Below are 19,889 nucleotides of genomic sequence, written 5' to 3'. Positions count from 1 at the left end.
AGCAGGAGCCTGCTTCTCCCTCTGCCTGCCGCTCCCCTTCCTTGTGATATCTCTCTCTCTCTCACTCTCTCTCCCTGACAAATAAGCAAAAATAAATAAATAAATAAAAGAAAAAAAAATAAATAGTAAAATCTTAAAAAAAAAAAAAAAATCCCCACTCTTCAGCTTCCCCTTCAGCTCCAGGTCTCACCTTTTCATCCCCACACCCAGACTCTCTCAATAGCCCTGGTGAAATTCATGACACACCAAAGAGATAAAAGTGGAGAGAGGCAGCATTGCAGAGGAGGTGGGGAGAGGACAGGTGGATTTCTGATTTTCTCCTTTTCCTCCATTTCTTGAGAACACTCCAATGTCCCTACCTCTAGAAACAGATAAATCCGCTGCTTCCCTAAACATCATGAACCCTCAGAGGAAGCTGAGCCTTAGCTCCTTTCTTCCACCAGAAGAGTCAGCCTCGAGGCTCAAGAGCCCAAGACGGGAGATAGGTGGGCTTTTCTCTAACTGGGACTTTTTCTTTTACCACACATTTTGAGTAACCTTCAAGCACATTCACATGCTGATGGTATTTTATCTTTGCACTGGACTAGAAATTCCAGGACTTATGTCTTCACTGGGACCAGCAGACGGTGAGCTTGGGAAAATGTGACCAGGACTCAAACGCCAAACATGTCAGCCTCTCCTAAATATACTTTGTTTCCTTCACTTCTGGATTGACCAGGTTTCTACTGGCATTACAGAAAATTGCCCAGGGACCCAGATCCTGCAGGGGATGCTTTACAGGGAAGAGAAGGAATCTGGTACTCCATCTTCTCCTCACCCCTGCACCTAACAGTATAGGTTTGTCAACCTGTTGAAAACACTTTTTGCTACCACTTAACTCACACAACACTGTGGCAACCAACAAAACAAATCCCATTCTCCCTTTTCTCCAATAATTAAGTCTAGGAGTCTAGCTGCCTGCTTAACAAAGAAGTACAGAAAGTCTTCAGATGCCCTGACTCACAAGATAACTGACTGCTGCTGAGATACACAGGGTTCCATAAGATAGCTTTGGCCACCTGCTGAGTTCTAGCTCAGACCCTGCACTGATCGTCTCTGTTCCGTCCCCAAACCAGGCTAACTGGGATTCAAAACACCGGCTCGGGGCGCCTGGGTGGCTCTGTCGTTAAGCGTCTGCCTTGGGCTCAGGTCATGATCCCAGGGTCCTGGGATCGAGCCCCACATCGGGCTCCCTGCTCGGCAGGAAGCCTGCCTCTCCCTCTCCCACTCCGCCTGCTGGTGTTCCCTCTCTCGCTGTGTCTGTCAAATAAATAAATCTTTAAAAACAAAAACAAAAAAAACCAACAAAAAACAAACCACTGGCTCTGTGCCCTCTCCTATGAATCTCATAGACCTTTAGTGCATATGGGCCTTTAAATAATAAAGCTTAACACTGTACTTAAGGGGCTGGTCTGCTTAAATCATAAATGTGCACACTAGTTGTTTGCCAGTAATTAAGATGCTACTTGTACACATTTAATCACCATTTTCACAAACGTTGTCTTAACTAAAAATTTCTATCAACAGGAAGTCCTAAAATTATAGTGTATGAGCCCCAAAGATTTGGAGAATATCACACACCCTTCTTAATCCAAAAACTTGGGTGCCTGAGAACGGGGTCTTAATCATGGCCAGGCTGCATGCACATTTAGGTCAGGCCCTGTCTGCGCATCTTTATATGCTCAGTGCTTAGCAGAGATCCAGACACACGGTCGGTCCTTCATAAGTATTTGTTAAATTTGAATAAATCCTATAAAAAGCTCACATGGAGACATCAGCTTGTCCCACCTCTTATCACTTCTGCTCCAAAAAGCTCCTTACTAGTAGACCTTAGTAGACACAGGTCTAGCAGCAGGGGGGCACACAAGAGAGAAGGAATGGCACAAACTCCGAAAGAGGGTTGGATTCAGACCAGGCCTCAAAGCCTGAAGTGACTTCCCCTCCCCATGTTGATAATGGGATTCATACGGTGCAGAGTGGGAGAGTGAGCAGAGACAGTGGACTTCAGGGCCTTACAACCCAGTGAATTAACCCCTAAGAGAACTCTTCCTTCCCCAAGAGGGGAAAGAAAGGAGAGGAGAGAGGCCTCCTGCAGCTGGTGGCTAAAACAGCCGCTCTCACCTCAGTCCATTCGGGGAAGGGGCTACAAAGCAGACAATCTTTATTCACAACTGGGGCAGCAGAGGGGAGGTACCCCCAGGTCAGTCCAGAAGCAGAGACGCTGGGGGGAGCAGGTGGAGCAGGGCAGGGACTCAGCACTCGTCCTCTCCCAGTAGGGCGTAAGGGTTTCGGGCAGCCAGGCCGGACCCTGGAGCTGAAGTTGGGGTGTCCTCATCCCCTTCCCCCTCCTCGTCCGCATCCCGGTCCTCCTCTCCCTCCTCCTCACAGGAGCTGCTCAGCTCTTCTTCTTCCTCCTCCTCCTCGTCACCTGCTGGCCCCACCCTGCCCTGCAAAACCACCAGCTCTGTGGTCTCCGGATGGGACTCCCAGGTGCCTGGGGAACCAAAACAAGAAAGGAAAGTTTTAAGCAAAGAACTACAGCCAAAGAAAGGTGGGGAAGAGGCAAAGACTAAGAAGTGACAATTGGTCTTGCAGCTGCCAGCATCCGCCCGTTCATTCACTCAGACTCCCAGGTGCCGGGCACTGAACAGCAGCTCCGCCTACCCGAGCTCTGCACCACCGCCTGGCCAGGGGGCAACTCCCACCCTGCCTTTGCAGATCAGGAAACTGTCTCAAAGACGCTTAGGAACACAGGGCGGGCCGACGGGTACAGAACCCAGGCCTGACCCTTGTTCTGTGTGGCCACAAAGCCCACACCCTTCTGCCTACAGTACAGCACAAGAACACTGGCTGTCTGACCTTTCTGTTCACTGTAGCCCGGGGGATGAAAACACAGGCTGAGGCGCCCGTCCACTGCCAGCCGTAGGAGGCTATTGGCTGCTCTGTACACATCGTTCCGCGCTGCCTTAGCTGTCTTATAACCACGCTTCTCTGCCCAGGCTGGAGAGAGAGAAGAGAATAGTGCAGAGGGAAGCCATTAACTGGGCCCAGTCACCACCACCACCCCATTCCCATACCACAGCCCTTCCAGTTTTCTCCAGAACACCCCAGGCCACTGATCTTGCAGGCCCCACGACAGAAATCCAGGCATGAGTAGCCAGGTGCTTCATCAATGGCAGAAGCTCTGAGGAGAGGTGAGGAGATATGGCAGGGTTCAGGGTAAGGGGAGAAACCAGGGACATGGAGCCCACCTTCACAGATGTCCCAGGCACACCAGGGGTGTTCCGCTGAGGGATCCTTGGCCTCTGGGTGGCGCAGGTGGAGCAGGACCTGCACAGGGATTCGAGTGGCCAGGTAGCCCACGGCAGTGTATGGCTCCTGGATTTGGGCAATGGGGTAGATCCCTGCCAGAACCTGAGGGGAAACAAAATGCTCGGTCTGTTCCTGACCTCCTGCCTCCTCTCCCTCCCTGCCCACCTCCCCCCCACCCCACCTGCATACCTGTAACTGCCTGGGCAGAAGGGATGGGAATATGAGGCCAGGGCAGTCACAGAGCTTCACAGAGGGGGTGAGAAAGTAGGTCTGAAAATATCTGGTGTGGCCGGGAGTTCTGGAGACACTCACAACCTTCCTGCCCACCAGCCCGTTGATCAGAGAAGACTTGCCCACATTGGGGAAACCTAAGGAAGGCAAGAAAAACTAACATCAGACAGTTCCCTACTCTGCAACAGGCAGGATGCAGTGCTGTAGCCATAGATAAAAAGGGAAGTAAAGCACAGAAATTAAGGAAGCAATATAACCATGCAAATTTCAAATCAGACTCTGGGCCGCCAGGGCTGAATCCTGGCCTCTCCACTTATCAGTTTTGTAACCTCAAAGCAATTCATTTTCTGAGCCTCTGGTTCCTCATTTTACAAGTGCAGATACCTTCAAGCTCAAAGTGGTCAGGATTAAAGATGACTGTGTGGTTCACTGCCTGCAGTACACTAAATGCCCAAAACAAGTGAGACATGCAGCTCATAATCATCGAAACTTCTCCACGGAGAAGACTGAAAACCCTGAGGCTCACTGCCACTCTCTTCAGGAGCCCCTCCATCACTCTGGGTGACTTTGGTATCTGCACAGGTGGCCTGTTTAGCACCTTGGCCTCTCGGTGCCAGCATCTATCTTCCAAAAGTCATTTCCAACTACCCACTACCGTGGTCATACCCTGGATCTGGTCAATTCACACCTCCAAAATCTCAACTGCAAGCACCACTCTCTGCCCTGATATCCTATCGTTCCAGCTCACTTATTCTGTTCCTCAGTTCCAATGAATCTTCACTATTCCATACTGGACTCCTGTCCTCACTTCCCTTCTTACCCAACTGAGCTACCATGACCCAGCTCTACAGCCAGCCCCTTTCACAGACCATGAACTCCCAAGTCGTGCCCCTCTCCTCCACCTTACTTATTCCCATGGCTCCCATCTCCCAATGCTCTGACACTCTGGCTTGTCCCATAATCACCAAGCTCACTCCCACATCAAGATCTTTTCATTTACTGATCCCTTGGCCTGGAAGGCCCTTTTCCCCTATCTCCAAATGGCTACTTCCTCTCAACATCCCAGGTTTTCTCAGAGGGGGCTTTCCATGAGAATCCCCCTCTCTGCGTCACTCTCTGCTCCCTTTCGTTGCCGCTAAATAATATGATTTCAAATCATGAATCAATTCACTTCCAAGGCAATAAGCTCTGTGATAGTAGGGACTTTCCTGCCACTTTCATGACAGCATAATGTGCTCCTGGAACACCTCCTGGCACTTAGTAAATATTTGCCGAAAACTATTAGTAAATCTAAGCTCAGCACTGCCTGTGCCACAGAAAATGCTCTCCCTTACATAACTCTGAACACAGAGAAGTTACTGTAGATGCTTAAAAGAGTGGACACCCCACCTCCCACCCTTGCCAGGGAGAAGCAGGAGGAAAGGACTGGAAAGGGTGCCATCCGTCAGCAGTCAGGTAGGTTGTTCCCAGGACAAAAAGGAGACTAAGTCAGGAGCGTTTCCAAGGAGTCCAACTAACTACTCTACTCTCCTTAATTTGATTCCCCTATCACCTCAAGATGCCACAACTTTGCCCAAGTCGCTTCTTACCTCTGCCACCAACAAAGGAAAGAGGCCCTGGGCCCGAATCATACATTCCTTTCTTCCCCACCAAGAGCAGAGACAAGGCTCTTAATTCAGGGAAGATTCTCCTTGATGACAGACTTAAAGGGTAAGTCTCAGAAAGATACTAATGCTAACTAAGCTCCTGCTAGGACTTAGTGATTTCTCTACTACAAACTGACGAATACCATGGAACAGTTAAGATGGATGTCATTTAGAACAACGCCTGGTACCTGGTAAGCACCATGTAAATATTAAATTGTAACAATTGTGATCATTACTATTAACACTATTTGTCAGTCATCATTAGGCTATTCCTATGCTAGTCTCTTCATTCCTCACATCCGTTCTTCTAATTGTGTGTCAGCATCTTCATTCTAAAAATCAAAATAACTAAGACTCAGAGTGGGTAAATAACAGTAAGAGCTAAGAAAAGCCTGAATTTAACTCAAGGGTGCCAGGATCTTTCCACTATTGCCGACACCTTCCTTTTCTGAAACTCTGTACTTCAGAGGAGGCCGCCATGCATGGGCCACCACTTCCTTACCCACACAGCCAATGGTCACCACCCCATCTTTGTAGCGTTCCCGGGTCGGGCCGGCGGGCTCCATCGCTGAGTCAGTCTGCTGCTCCACCAGGACGGCAGGTCCATCCTCTTCTTCATCCTCCTCCCCAGAGCCGTTTCCCCACGTGGCCCCTGCCACATCTCGGGCAATCTTCTCCCGCCAGCTGCTCAAGTCCACTGTCAGGGAAGGAGAAGCTGAGGAAGGTTCTCCCCAGGGCCACCACAGATGATTGCACAGACTACGCACGGCACAGCTGACCTAACTGGCACCCTCTGGAGTTGGAGAGTGCCAACCTACATGACAGATCGTCCCTAGCCTTCACTTGACCCCACCTAGAAATCATGTCAGTTTTTGAGTTTCAGAAAAATACTGGGAAGACTGAAGACAACAGACCACTGGGGCTCCTGCCTACCTGCTGCCTTTGTTGCCGCCAAGTCAGTTTGCTCCCTCTTCTATCCCTCCCCCTGGCTGCTCACCTACCTCCATAATAGAAAGGACTAACTTCAGGGAAGGTAAGCAAAATGACTCCAGGCCCTGGGTCGCCCCCATATCCTTCCACAGCTCCCCTCTTAAGAGTGTATACCTTTCCCTGCAGTGATGGCTTCACAGGCTCTCAGCAACTGCTCCGGCCCCAGGGCCCGAGTCCATCCTCTCCCCCGCCTCCGACTCTTCTTCAACACTGGGATCAGAGGGCACAAGTGTTAGTGCATGGGCTTATGCACCCCACCTCACCCACCACCCTTAGGCCCAAGATCAGGACTCCTTTGTCAACAAGGCTCTCTGTTCTCCCTGTTGTCCCCTGCCACCCCACCTCTCCCATGCTGCCTTCCTCATTGCCCACTCACCGCTACTAGGATCCTGTGGGGTGCGGGGGTCCCGAGGGAAAGAGGTAAAAAGGACTATGTGGAGCTGGGGATAGTGTTGGTGAAAATAATGCTTCCAGGCAACCACGAGAGCCGGTGGGGCTAGATCCACCTTGTTCAGGACCAAGATCAAGGCCAATCCAAGTTCTCCAGTCACATACTCGTAAAGTGCTGGTGGGAAATTCACAACCTGGGATAGGGTTGGTGAGAGGAGAGAGCAATGAGAGGTCAACCCAGAGTTCTCTGCCTCCAGCTCCCCACTCACCAGGCACCACTCAGAGACAAGACTCTGGTGGTTAGCAGATTCTGGGGCAAAAGGGTAAATCAGCAAGACCGAACTAGAAAAATAAAGTAGCAGTAAGCAATACCTGTACATTTGTCTTGGGGGGACTTCTTACAGGTCCTGATTAGGGATAGAAATGAGCCAAAAACAAGACAAGGAAACAGTGATACCTAGTATACTGGTGTAAAGCTTGGGGTCAGGATAAAACTTAATACCTGTTTTTGTGTGCACACAACTATCTACACGTATATACATGCATGTACGCACATGTACGTGTCTGCAGGTTTGTGATGAGCATGTGTGGCTGTGTGAGTGCATATGAGCACACACATCCGTCTGTGTGTGTAGAAGTGTATGTATACGTGCCGTTAAGGACTTCCAACCTAAATGTCCCCACAGACCTCTCTTTCTCCCACTAGAGGACCGCAATGGAGTGGTACAGCCAGGTTAACACAAGGGTTGTCCAGCAGCCAAGTTTAGAGCCTTAACCACTATCCTAGCCTTCCACATAAGGCTGATGTGGTGGGGCGGGGGAAGCCCTCAGTTGCCTTCACAGAATCCCCTGAAGCACCACACTAGAACTTTCTACTGGCCTAGTTATGGTGGAATGAAAACGGGATACACAGTTTTTCACCAAAGGAAGTAAAAAAGAGCGTCTGTTAACTGGAGCAGGAGTGACAAGCTGCGACACTGATGAATAAAGTATTGAGTTCCTGACTGCAGACATCACTACGAGGTAGAGAAGACTAGAAAAGAAAGATACCTCTCCATCTCCCAACTCCTGCCTCTGCCCTTTACTCCACAAGAATCCTCCTCCCCCATCCCCCTTGTCACCCTCACCCCCAGTACTCACTGGATGTCGGGTATCAGTGATAAGCAAGACAATGTCAGACATCTCCAACACACGCCACAGCTGCCGCCATGTCTGAAAAGGCAAGATCAGTGGAAGAGTACCTAAGGCCAGAATTCCTCTCCTGACTGACCCCAGACCAATTTGACCAAGGGTCACTATGCCAGACTCCTGTCCCTACTCCATTCTCACCTCCAGATTATGCTCAAAGTAGCTGAGTTTCTCAGAGGTGTAAGACCCATGAATCTTCCCAAGATACTCCTGGAAGCTCCGTTCCTCCTGGCTCATTAGCTGCTCTTTGGACATCTCATAGCTCCAAGGAGGACGTCGGGGAAAGTCCAGGACTGGGAAGTTAAGAAAAAGTCCAAGTAAGTCTGAGAATAGTTTCAGGGCTCAAGAGTGGATCCCAGACCTCTCACCCCTCACAGTCAGCTCTTCCTCTTCCAACCTCCTTCCCCCAGCCCATTGCCTCTCCCAAACATCCAGCTGTTGAGCTCTCACCTGAGCCAGGCTGATAGACCTCCCGGATGTCCAGCTCCAGCAGCTCAGCACTGACCGGCTGTAGCACTTGCTCGCGGGCTGCCCTCTTTCTCCTTTCCACCTCCTCCCGGCTATCTCGCTCAAAATGCAGCCGGTATCTAATGGGACAGGGACCACAGCATCTCTTGCAATCCCGTGGCCACAAACTCCCCTCCTGGGCAGACAACCTCGTAGAGCTTTCTCTCCAGAGTTGTTCAAGTCTCCTCTCAGTCGACTCTCCCTCAAGTACCTCTCCCCCAACATTCGGCCTTCCCCTAAACCTCGCCCTTTTAAAAGCCAGGAACTCTCTCCAGCCCCTCCGGAAGGAAGGATTGTGGCCCGCTCCGGTGAGCCAGCTGCCTGCGGAGACTCGGCATACCAGTCCCACCTCCTCCACCAGCAGCAGCCAGCTTTTCCCCCCAACACTCTCGCTTCCGGGTAGGCGGGGATGCCCCAGCCAGCGCCCCCTGCCTGCTCTCACCGATTTGGGTCATAGCTTCGAGGACCCAGCCCCTGGGAAGGCTGCTGGTTGAGCCTGCGGATATGATGGGTCACAGATTCTCCGTCCGAGGTGTCGGTCTGCTCCTCCCGCCGCTCCCTGCTCCCGCTGCGGCTGTTGGAACTGGATCGCAGCCCATCTTGGAGCCCTGCGGGGAGGAGGCGGTGACGCCACTACGGGACGGCTCTAAGGGGCCGTAAGACCCCTTCCCCGGTCTGTGTGACTTCTCCTCACACCACCCCACTTCTTTTGAGGCCCGATCCTTCCACCATCCTGCCCAAGACCCTACCGGATGTGCGTGGGGGGGAGTCATTCCTCCTCCAGGGACCTGCGGGGATGGCGCCCCGTTCGAGCTGGAGGGATTCCCCTCCCCCAATTCTCCATCCTTTCCCACCCCTTCCAGGGAGACTGGGGTGAGAGAGAATCGCGATCTTCGGCGCGCTGCCAACACCCACTCCCACGCCCCGCGGGGATGCGGCGGGCACACCCCTCCTTCCAGAGGTGCGGGAGCCCGAGCCCCGCCCCCTCCCCTCACTACCGCACTGACCTCGCTTCCGCTCCCGCTTGTCCTGCAACTGCTTCTTCTTTTGCTTCACGCTGAAGGGCTTCTTTCTCGGCATGGCCTGGACCAGTCACCTGGCCCACCCTCCGCCGAGCTCCCGCCGCCTCAACTGACTCCCCCCCCACCCCCCCGGGCAACCCCCGCCGCCAGGGCCTGGGACCCTAGAGGGGGCGGGGCTATGAGGTGACGTCAGCGGGCGGGCCTGGCCGATTTGCCCCCCGTTGCCTGGGTGAAGGCGAAGGAAATACGGCCACTTCCTTATGCGAGCGAGGCAAGACGAGGATGCGGGGTGGGCTACCCGCACGTGAGAGTCAGCGGCACCGAGAGGGCGCAGCGGCGGCGAGGAAGGAGGCGCGCGTGGGAGGATCAAGCTAACTTCGTCACGGACGCTACCAACTCGCGTTCGGAGGAGGGGGGACGTGTGTCACCGCTACCTTGCGCGCTGGGAGGGAAGCTACCACTCACCTGGAGGGGGCGGTGGAGCGGAGGGCGGGTCCTACCACCTGGGAGAAAGAGGAGCGTGGATGCGCTGAACCTGCTCTACCCACCCCCACCCCGGGCTTGACCTTAATGGAAAGACGGGACTGCGCGTCCCGGGAATGAAGTCCAGTTGCTCGTCTACGCTGGGGGCGGGGTCAGACGTCTTGGGGGGCGGGTAGCGGTCTGAAGAGTCCTGGGACCCAAATTCCTTGTGGGAGCGATAAAGAGCAGGTTTACAGATCATAGGGGCACGCGCAGGCGAGGAAGGAAACCCAGGTGGGACAAGGATTTTTGGAGAGAGGTCAGAGGGCATGAAGTTGTGCCTGCAGCCGTTACCATAGTAACCGGGAACCGGATGTGGCGATCTTAAGGGGCGACAACTCTCTCAGGTCCTCTGGCCCGAGAGCCTATCGACTCTATGGCACACAATGAGGAGCCGGTTGTGGGGTTTTTTTCAGCGAGGGGCGAAGAGAGGAATTTTTCAAGGCATTTATAGGAACGCAACAAAAAGAAGGCTTGAGACTGCCTCTATGCCTGGCAGAGACCGAGGGAGACGTTTTATGAGAGAATGAGCCGCACAAAAGCGCCTCGGAGCCTTCCGGAAGTGAAATGGCGGGAGCCTCAGCCTCTCCATCCACCTCCCGGAAGCGGAAATAGAATCCCAGCGTGCCCCTTCCTCACTGCCCTCCAAATCCCGCTGCAGCCATTGCCGCAACCACGATGCCGAAACGAAAGAAGCAGAATCAGCAGCAGCCGCCACCACCGCAGCAGCCCCCGCTGCCAGAGCGGGAGGAGATTGGAGACGAGGAGGATGGGAGTCCTATCGGTGAGGAGCCCGGGAGGGGTGTGCACATGCCTGTCAGCTGGTCGAGGCGAGGGGTTAAGGTCTGGAAAAGGTGCGGGGGAGGGGGCTCTAACGGAAGGAGGAAGGGCGCAAGCGCTGGGGCGGGGATAGGAGGCTGTCCGGTGTGGAACCCTGAGCGAGTTCTCTTCCTTGACCCCTCAACTTCGGTCCAGCCTCTAACCTTTCTGAAGAAGGCAGGGGAGGAGAGGATAAAGAGCTCGTGTGCGCAGTCGCAGAACGGCAAGGGAGAGGGGGCCCTAGAGAGGTTGCAGATTGCGATGACTAGGATAACACTTTGTTACCAGACTTGCACAGGGAAGGTAGACGTGCTGCCTTCTCTAAACTACTCTGGGGCGGGGGGGATCGTTCTGATTGGCCAACAGTTAAAGAGAGGGATTGGATTACTTCTGGAATCACCTGGGATGTTTTGGGTAGCAACTATGTAAGGGAAAGAGAACGATACCCTTCCCGCATTATCTTTTTTTTTTTTTTTTCCCCAAACGAATCGCTTTTTTGAAGAAGGGGCAGGGAGATTTGCCTGAGAACTTGTTAACACTGCTGAGAATGTATCAGGCTTTACTGATTGAATTAAGAAATGAGTAGTAGAAAAACATAGGATCATCGGTACGTTAGTCCATTCTGATGACTATACTTTCATATCTACTCTTAGGACCACCCAGCCTTCTGGGCCCTCCCCCCATGGCCAATGGAAAGCCTGGTGACCCCAAGTCAGGTGAGGATGAGGGGGCTCTGATTCTTTGATTAGGTCCTGGAGAAGGGAGCAACGGAATGGCTAAAACCCAGGAGGACTTAAAACCAAAAGATCAGGGATTCTGTACAGAAATGAATGGAGAGATGTTGTAAATTCACAGATTGGAAAGCTCAATGTTGTAAAAATGTCACTTATCCCCAAATTGATCTATAGATTCAATGCATTTCCAGTTACAGTCCCTATAATGGAAATAAGCATTCTATGTTATTACACGGAAATGCAAAGGATCAGGCTGAGACATTGCAAATACAATCTTGAAGTAGGAGGACTTACCCTGAATATCACCATTTAGAACTATAATAGTTATGGTGTGGTATTGGCACAAGAACAGACCTAAAAGTCAATAGCCCGGTACAAAAAGTCCAGTAACAGGCCTGCACATACGTAGACACCTCATTTATGATGAAGATGGAACTGAAATAGTGGTCATTTCAGTAAATGATGCTGGATTAATTGGATATTCATGGGGGGGGGATGAATTCTGACCTCCTATTCATATTGTATGTAAACATCAACTCAGTGAACTGTAGATCTAAGTGTTAAAGGTAAAGGAAAATATTTTCATGGTCTTGGAGGAGATAGGAGTTCCTAAACAGACAAGAAACATAAAGATTGATAAACTGAACTACATTAAACTTTTATTAATCAAATGACACCATTAAGAAATTAATTGGAAGTCATAGAGTAGAAAATAGTTGAAATAAATAGAACCAATAAACAGCTCGTATCTAGGATATACACAGGACTCTTTTAGACAACCTGTTAGAAAAATGGGCAAAGTATCAGAACTCTCTCAAAAACTGAGCTCTAAATGATCAAGAACATGTGAACAAAACTCAGTATCTTTAGTTGTTAAATAATCGCAAGATGAAAACACAACACTTAAGACCCTTGTGCATGTTGGTGAGATTGTAAAATGGAGCGATTCTATAGAAAACACTACGGAGTTTCCTCAAAAAAAATTAGAAATAGAACTACCACGTGATCCAGCATTCCCACTTCTGGGTATATATCCAAAAGAATGGAAAGCAGGATCTTGAAGAGTTATTTGCACACTCGTGTTCATAACAGCACTATTTACAATAGCTAAGAGCTGGAATCAACCCAGATGTTCATTGACAGATGAATAAACAAAATATATATTCATACAACGGAGTATTATACAACCCCCAAAAGGAACGGAATCTTGTCACATGCTACAGCATGGGCGAACCTTCAAGCCATCTTGCTAAATGAAACAAGCCAATCAAAAAAAGGCAAATGTATAATTCCACTTATGAGGTACTTAAAGTAGTCAAATTCATAGAAGCAAAGTAGAATGGTGGTTACTAGGAGCTGGGTGGAGGGGGAAAAGGGGAGTTGTTTAGTAGCTATAGAGTTGCAGTTTTGCAAGATGGAAAAGTTCTAAAGATCTGTTGCACAGCAATGAGAATTTACTTCACACTACTAAAACATGCATTTAAAAATAGTTAAGATGGCAAATCTTTGGCACCTGGCTGGCTCAGTCGGTAGAGCATGCCACTCTCGATCTCAGGGTTGTGAGGTCGAGCCCCACGTTGGGCATAAAGTTTGCTTTAAAAAAAAACAAAACAGCAGATTTTACGTTATATTACATGTACAAATTTAACGTTACATGTTCCCCAATTTAAAAAAAAAAAAAAAACCTCTCCAGAATGGCAAAAATGAAAAAAATTGACAATACTAAGTGTTGTCAAAGCTATGGAACAGTTGCCGGTGGGAGTGTAAATTGGTACAGCCACTTTAAAAAAGTTTGACTTCATTAAACTTTAGCATACATATACCCTAGGACCCAACAATACCTTTACTACGTTTATACTCAACAGAAATGCATACATATGTGTAACAAAGACATGTATAAAAATGTTCATAGCAGCATTTTTCGTTATAGCCCCAAACTGGAATCCACCCACATGTCCACCATCAGTAGAATGGATAAATAAGTTGTTGTGTGTGCATGCAATGGGATACTACACTGCAATGAAAATGAACGAACTCCTGCTACAGGCAACCTGGATGAATCTCACAAACACGATGTTGAGCGAAAGGAGCCAGACAGAAAAGAATGCAGACTGTATGATTCCATTTATGCGAAGTTCAAAAACAGGCAAAAACTAACCTATGGTGCTAGAAGTCAGGATAGTGGTTACCTTTGGGGAGGAGGGTGGAATAGTGGGGTAGGAGGGGCACAAAGAGGGGGGAGGAATTGCGAGTGCTAAGAAGGCTCTATCCTTTCACCTGGGTGGTAAAAACACAGGTGTGTTTACTTTGACGGTAATTGAGTTGTACACTTAAAACTGGTGTATTTTTCTGTATGTATATTGTACTTCAATAAAAAGTAAAAAAACAAAAACACAGGGCTTCCTTATCCGGATTAAACTGGCCACTGATCACCTTTCCATGTCTGTCTGTCTCTCTCCCTCTCTCCAGCTCTTCACAGAGGTCCTCCAGGATCAAGGGGACCAATGATTCCACCACTGCTGAGTCTCCCACCTCCTCCCCGGGGCAGAGGCCCAATTCGGGGAGGCCTAGGCCCCAGGTGTGGCCCATATGGTCGTGGTTGGTGGGGAGCCAATACTGAACCTCCTTTTCCTGGACCAGGCCATGGGGGTCCTTCCAGGGGAGGCTTTCACAAAGAGCAGAGAAATCCTCGAAGGCTCAAAAGTTGGTCTCTTATCAAAAATACCTGCCCGCCCAAGGATGGCCCCCAAGTTGTGGAAGGTGAGGTCCATTTTTTAATGCCTATACACATTTAATACCCATCACTCCCAGAATGCCTGTGACTCTACCATTCTAAAATGTCTGGAAATGGTAGGGAGTAGAAAATCTGACTGCCCTCTCTATCTCTGCTTTTTGTTACATGTTTCCTTTCTTATATTTTAAATATACCAATTTTCACTTGTTTACAGACAAATCCAACCGCCCTGTCTGCCGACACTTTGCCAAAAAGGGCCACTGTCGATATGAGGACCTCTGTGCCTTCTACCACCCAGGCGTCAATGGACCGCCTCTGTGAGACTGTGCCTTCCCATCGAGACTGGAAGGAGCCCTCTGACCTAGCGGCCATATGTTTCCCTGTGGCCCTGTGATGGCTACTGTGAGGCTGTTCCACCCACCACCCTCAGTCAGTGACACCCACCCCCATCCGCCACCTCCCCAATTTGGGGTCCAGAGCTGTGTTTCATCATTGATACCCAGTGTGTGGGCTTTCTTCTGATCCAGCCTCCAGAGACTCGCCTTCAGGACCCCATCTTTGCTCCCTTCAACTGCCTCCTGGATCCTCTTCCCCCTCGCCAACTGACTGCTGAACAGGAAACCTCTTTGGTGCTGTTTCTTGTGCATCTGTCCACCCAGCCCCCGGTACTGCCCTCGATTCCTGAGAGCCCTGGAGCAGTTTCCTACCATTCCCTTCTTCTAGCTGCTTGTTTTAAGTCCTTTTTATGTGACAGCCCCTACCCCCAAAGTTGCCAGTTGCTCTGTGAAACTCACCAGGTTGACCTGGGGTCAAGTATGGATGACTGGTGCAGAGTTACTCCCTGAAAGGCCACTCTCCCTGCTTTTGGATTTTGTAGTTTCTACGTCAGTAGCATGATCCCCACCGCTCTGGTCTGTGATCACTGTGCTTTGTGAAACTGTGCATCCCCTCGTACGTAGCCTTTCTCAGTGTCCGTGGCATCTTTGTGACTTCCCAACACTAGAGTAAGTTTTTCTGCCAAAATGAGTGAGGCTCTTGGTGCCCTCTAGACTTTCCACACCTCCCAACATGGGAGAAATGTGAAACTTTCCACAAGACTGCCTCCCTGGTCTCCCCATTCTCCTGGTGTCGGTTTTTCTGGGTTTGACACAAGCCCATGAGATGTCCTCTGAAGCCTCTGACGGGCTACCCTATTTGCTCTCCAGCCCACTTTAGTTAGAGTACGTCATTGTGAGGCGACCAGCCCTTTCGTCTGAATTCTGTGAATCTCCACCCGGCCTACCTTTGGGTGGAACCTGGACAGTACTGTCGCCCTCATCTAAGCTTCTTCCCTACATCCCTGGCACTGGTTGTTTTCTGTGAAAACGGCAGTGAACAGGTTCGGTTTTGAACTGGCCCTGAGGAAATGGGTCAGGAGTTGTGTGGGCAAGATGGAAGGATGAGAGCCGTTGGAGAACTGAGAATGAATTTTTTTTTCTTTTTAACATTTTTTTATATTAGTAATAAATGCAGTGGAAACAAGCATTTTCTTCAATCCCTGTGTTCCAGTCATCTCTGGAGGTGCAGATAAGGCTGTTCTTCTTGTAGTCACTTTATTCTTCCATTTGTTCATACACAGTGGTGATGGAGAAGGGAAAAGCTTGAGTTTCTTTCAGTCCGAAGGAACAAGCGAGGTCCCATTAACCTATAAGCATAAAACACACCAGGCTGCATGACGTTCAAGGGTAAGGTTTTAGAGGAGAAAGGAAAGGCCAACTATCCATGGAGTAATTTTTTAATATTCTACCCATCTTTGTAGGTTTGATGTTTTTAGAGTTGTAATGGCTAAAACGGCCTTTCAACAAATATTTGTAGATTTGACTGCGGGCCTGACACTAGAAATAACAGAACTAAAACCAATGAATTTAAATCTACAGGGGAGATACGTTTATCAAAAAAATCACGAATATGTGTAAGGTCACACCTGTCAAAAGTGAGACAATGAAAAGGGAGTCTGTAATAAAGGGAGACTAGGAAGGTGACGTCTGAGACAAGCTCTGACAGAGAAGCAGGAGGCCTGAGGTGGAAGAGCAAAGTCCAAGCAAAGGTGTTTGCTAAGAGATGGGAAGAATAGGAGACAAGGCAGAAGGAAGAAGAGCGAAACCACTCAGGGCCTTGCAGAACATAAAGATTTGGGTCTTTTTCTTAATACCAAAGCCTTTGAAGGATCTTAGGCAGGTTGATAAGGATTAGATTTGTTTTCAACAAGATTGACTCTGTATGGAGCTGACCAGGTTTGGAAGTGCCTTCAAAGGTAACTTAGGTAGTCCAGGTGAGTTATGATGGTATAGACTGGGTAGTAGAACAGGAGAAAAGTAGGTATTTGAAAAGAGATCAAAATGAAAGTATTTTAGGTTTATCAGGGTAGTTCTGGCTTACATAACTACCATTTAAAAAGAAAGGGAGAAAACAGAATGCTAGGAATTTGGAATTACTGAGTTTGAGCTGCCTTTTAAGATCTCTGGTAGGAGAGAGAAAATAGGTGGGTATACAGGTTTGGTATTCATATTAAAACTAGAGACAAATGTCTAATGCATATCTGAGTGTTTTACAATATAGGTGGTAGTTAAACCATGAGCATGGTTTCACACTAAATATTAAGTACCTACTATGACCCAGTTTATCAGCTTTTAAGTTCAGTTGTAACAGAAACCAAAGGTAGTCTTAAAGCAAAATATAAGTTTATTTTGTACTGTTCAAGAGGTAGACAGCCCAAGGTATCAGGCCACCACCTCAGGTATTCAGAACCCCTCCCCCCAGGTTTCAGCTCCACAATTACTGGGGTCAGATCCTCCTATTCATGGTTTGGGAAGTAAAGATAGCTTATCCATGTTCCAATTCTCAATATGGACCAGGAAGGGCAGAGGACACCAGCTGTCTTGGAGGAGATTTCCTCAAAGCTAATACAGCTCTTCAACTTTATGCCACTGACCGTAATAACTAGCCTTTGTAGCTGCCACTGAAGCTTGGATAAGTGATCTTTATTAAAGCAGCTATGTGCTAAGCAAAATACTGGACTTTCAGGATGAACATCCTTTATCAGCCCCTCTGCTAAAATTTCAGGATGCAGTAGAGAATAAGACTAAAAGTGTCAATGCCCTCCAGCCAAAGACCACCAGGAACACACCCATAGTCAAGCAACTGGGTATACTAATTCTGCAAAGGTTATCTCACTAGAAGAGGTTAGGAATGACAGGACTAGTGTTTGTGCTAGGTGATTTGGGGGGAAGGTTCAGGGAAGCGAAATTGTTCTGGGTTGGGTGCTATCAGAAAGTGAGGGCAATTACAATTGCACATCTTAATCTCATATAGAAGGAGAGAGGAATGAAACATGGCTAAAAGTGTAGCTGGTCAAAAAAAGCCACCATTTGAGTGGAGAGGGGGCTGTTTAATATTTATGGTGTTTGCAGAGTGACCTTATCTTTGTGCTTAGAGAAGATTATGAACTTTGTCTTCATGACAGTCACAGTAGCCTTGTCTGACATTGGTGTTCTGTGAGATTATGTTCAACCTGAGCACCATGGCCAAGCTGTTAGAATCAGGCCAATTCCCAGTTGTCAGGGGCTGTTTTTCTCAAAAGTGAACACATGAATAATTACAGGTTGTGATTAATGATATTAAGGAAATAAATGAGGTACTGTATAGAGAATAATGGTTGGGGGCTACTTAAGATGTGGTGGTTGGGTAGAACTCTCTGAGGAATCCGTTGCTAAAGTCACCTGAGAGGAGAATGTCAAGTGGGAAGAGAGGGCCCAGAACAGCCTGGAGGATGGCTGACATTTGGTGGCCAAGCAAGAACGAGGATGAAACAAGGAGAGGGGGGAGGGTTGGCCAGAGGGGGTTGGGGAGATATCTCAAGAGTGTCGTGTCTTCTCTTTGCTTAATAAATATATATTTTTTAAAGATTTTATTTATTTATTTGAGAGAGAGAGAATGAGAGATAAAGAGCACGAGAGGGAAGAGGGTCAGAGGGAGAAGCAGACTCCCCGCTGAGCAGGGAGCCCGATGCGGGACTCGATCCCGGGACTCCAGGATCATGACCTGAGCCGAAGGCAGTCGCTTAACCGACTGAGCCACCCAGGCGCCCAATAAATATATTTTTTGAATAAATGAAGTAGACATGGCTTGCTGATGAGGGGGAATGAAGAAAGAGAATGACCTTTCAGTTTGGGCCCAAGTAACTAAATGAAAGGTGGTATGATTTTTTGATGGGAAACCTGGAAGAGACACAGGGTTAAGGAGTAAAAACAAGAGCTCGGTTTTATACATATTAATTTGAGATATTTATTAGAGATCTCAGGACGTCCAATAAGAAGTTGGATTTGTGAGCCTGGAGCTTACGGCAGAAGTTGGGGTCAAGAAGAGAAATTTGGGGGGCGCCTGGGTGGCTCAGTTGTTAAGCGTCTGCCTTCGGCTCGGGTCATGGTCCTGGGGTCCTGGGATCAAGCCCCACATCAGGCTCTCTGCTTGGCAGGAAGCCTGCTTCTCCCTCTCCCACTCCTCCTGCTTGTGTTTTCTCTCTGTGTCTCTCTCTGTCAAATAAACAGATAAAATCTTTAAAAAGAGAGAGAAATTTGGGGGTCTTCATCAGTTATGGATGGTATTTAAAGTCATGAGACAGGGCGCCTGGGTGGCTCAGTCGTTAAGCGTCTGCCTTCGGCTCAGGTCATGATCCTGGGGTCCTGGGATCGAGCCCCGCATCGAGCCCCGCATCGGGCTCCCTGCTCCGCGGGAAGCCAGCTTCTCCCTCTCCCACTCCCCCTGCTGGTGTTCCCTCTCTCGCTGTCTCTCTGTCAAATAAATAAAATCTTAAAAAAAAAAAAAAGTCATGAGACATGAGTGCTAAGTCTAGAATAGAGAATGTCAAAGAATGTGCCTCAAAACATTTAGACTTGAGGAGAAGCCAGGAAAGGAGGGAAAGGGAGCAGCCACTGAAATGGAAGGGAAACCTACAGAGAGCAGGGTCCCTGAAAAAAAAAAAAAAAAAAAAAAAAAAACAAGGAAGTGGGAGTGGTCGTGTATGTGTGTCAAATGCTGCTGGGAGAGTAAGATAAGGACAGAGAATTGGCCCCCTATCTGTTGATCTTGGCAAGAATGGACTCATAATGGTATAGAGACAAGAGCATGGTTTTAATGGTTTAAGGGGAGAACGGGAGCTGAAAGAGCTATGGGAGCGTCTTGCTCCCACGTCTATTAAGTGGTACAGTTAGAAGCAAACCCAAATCTTGACTGTGGTGGTGGTTTAATGGTTATATATATGTCAAAACTTTGATCCAAGTGTACATTTTGCAGTTTATTCCCTGACAATTTACTGTATGTGCAGTTTATTGTGTATCAATTATACCTCAGAAAAACTGTTAGCCCCACCACCAACCCCCAAAATGAACCCAAGCTTCACCACTCTGTTAGGGGACAGTTCATCGTTTACGACTCTACACTTTATGGCCTTGCAACATATCTCAACACCAGGCCTCTTCCTAAGTAGATGGACTGCGTCTTTCTGCTCCTACTACTTAAAAAACAAAAAGGAAAAAAGGATGCCTCTGCCCCTCCGCACTAGTCCGAAATTACTATGTTCAGTACTTAGTCATGCAGCGTCGTGGAGTCACCGGCTCAGGATTCTCCGACAGCCGTTAAGCGCTTTGTTGACGTTGTGAGACTAGGCGGACACCGGCTCCGCCCCGTCGCCGCAGGCACGCCCCCGAGATGACGGCGC

At 48.9% G+C, this 19,889-nt stretch overlaps 2 protein-coding genes and 1 long non-coding RNA gene across 5 annotated transcripts; 1 reads left to right on the top strand and 2 right to left on the bottom strand.

The window, feature by feature from the left end:
• Nucleotides 1–1,340: 1,340 nt before the first annotated feature.
• GNL1 (G protein nucleolar 1 (putative)) lies at nucleotides 1,341–9,772 on the bottom strand. The gene is made up of 12 exons (XM_027601285.1): nucleotides 9,311–9,772; nucleotides 8,746–8,911; nucleotides 8,247–8,383; nucleotides 7,938–8,089; nucleotides 7,749–7,820; nucleotides 6,595–6,802; nucleotides 6,333–6,428; nucleotides 5,731–5,925; nucleotides 3,541–3,719; nucleotides 3,291–3,453; nucleotides 2,899–3,039; nucleotides 1,341–2,533 (listed from the first exon to the last, which is right to left on the bottom strand). The coding sequence occupies exons 1-12, from the start codon at nucleotides 9,381–9,383 to the stop codon at nucleotides 2,292–2,294; spliced, it is 1,824 nt and encodes a 607-aa protein (XP_027457086.1). The 5' UTR covers nucleotides 9,384–9,772; the 3' UTR covers nucleotides 1,341–2,291.
• A 633-nt stretch (nucleotides 9,773–10,405) lies between these two features.
• On the top strand, nucleotides 10,406–15,797 carry PRR3 (proline rich 3). Of its 3 annotated transcripts, XM_027601286.2 has the most exons (5): nucleotides 10,406–10,631; nucleotides 11,320–11,382; nucleotides 13,331–13,513; nucleotides 13,870–14,160; nucleotides 14,349–15,795. In XM_027601286.2, exons 1-5 carry the CDS (start codon nucleotides 10,526–10,528, stop codon nucleotides 14,453–14,455), a joined length of 750 nt encoding a protein of 249 aa, XP_027457087.1. In that variant the 5' UTR covers nucleotides 10,406–10,525; the 3' UTR covers nucleotides 14,456–15,795. The 3 variants fall into 3 exon arrangements, with proteins under 3 accessions (XP_027457087.1, XP_027457088.1, XP_027457089.1); XM_027601287.2 differs by lacking the exon at nucleotides 13,331–13,513; XM_027601288.2 differs by lacking the exons at nucleotides 11,320–11,382; nucleotides 13,331–13,513 and having other exon boundaries at nucleotides 10,499–10,631; nucleotides 14,349–15,797.
• On the bottom strand, nucleotides 15,602–19,879 carry LOC113926427. Its single transcript, XR_003521309.1, has 2 exons — nucleotides 19,757–19,879; nucleotides 15,602–15,818 (listed from the first exon to the last, which is right to left on the bottom strand). It is a non-coding gene; the product is annotated as an uncharacterized LOC113926427 (long non-coding RNA).
• Between the last annotated feature and the right edge of the window lie 10 nt (nucleotides 19,880–19,889).

Source organism: Zalophus californianus, chromosome 7 (genome assembly GCF_009762305.2).
Source record: "Zalophus californianus isolate mZalCal1 chromosome 7, mZalCal1.pri.v2, whole genome shotgun sequence".
NCBI classification, from domain to species: domain Eukaryota; kingdom Metazoa; phylum Chordata; class Mammalia; order Carnivora; family Otariidae; genus Zalophus; species Zalophus californianus.
This window is presented reverse-complemented; position numbering and strand designations above follow the sequence as displayed.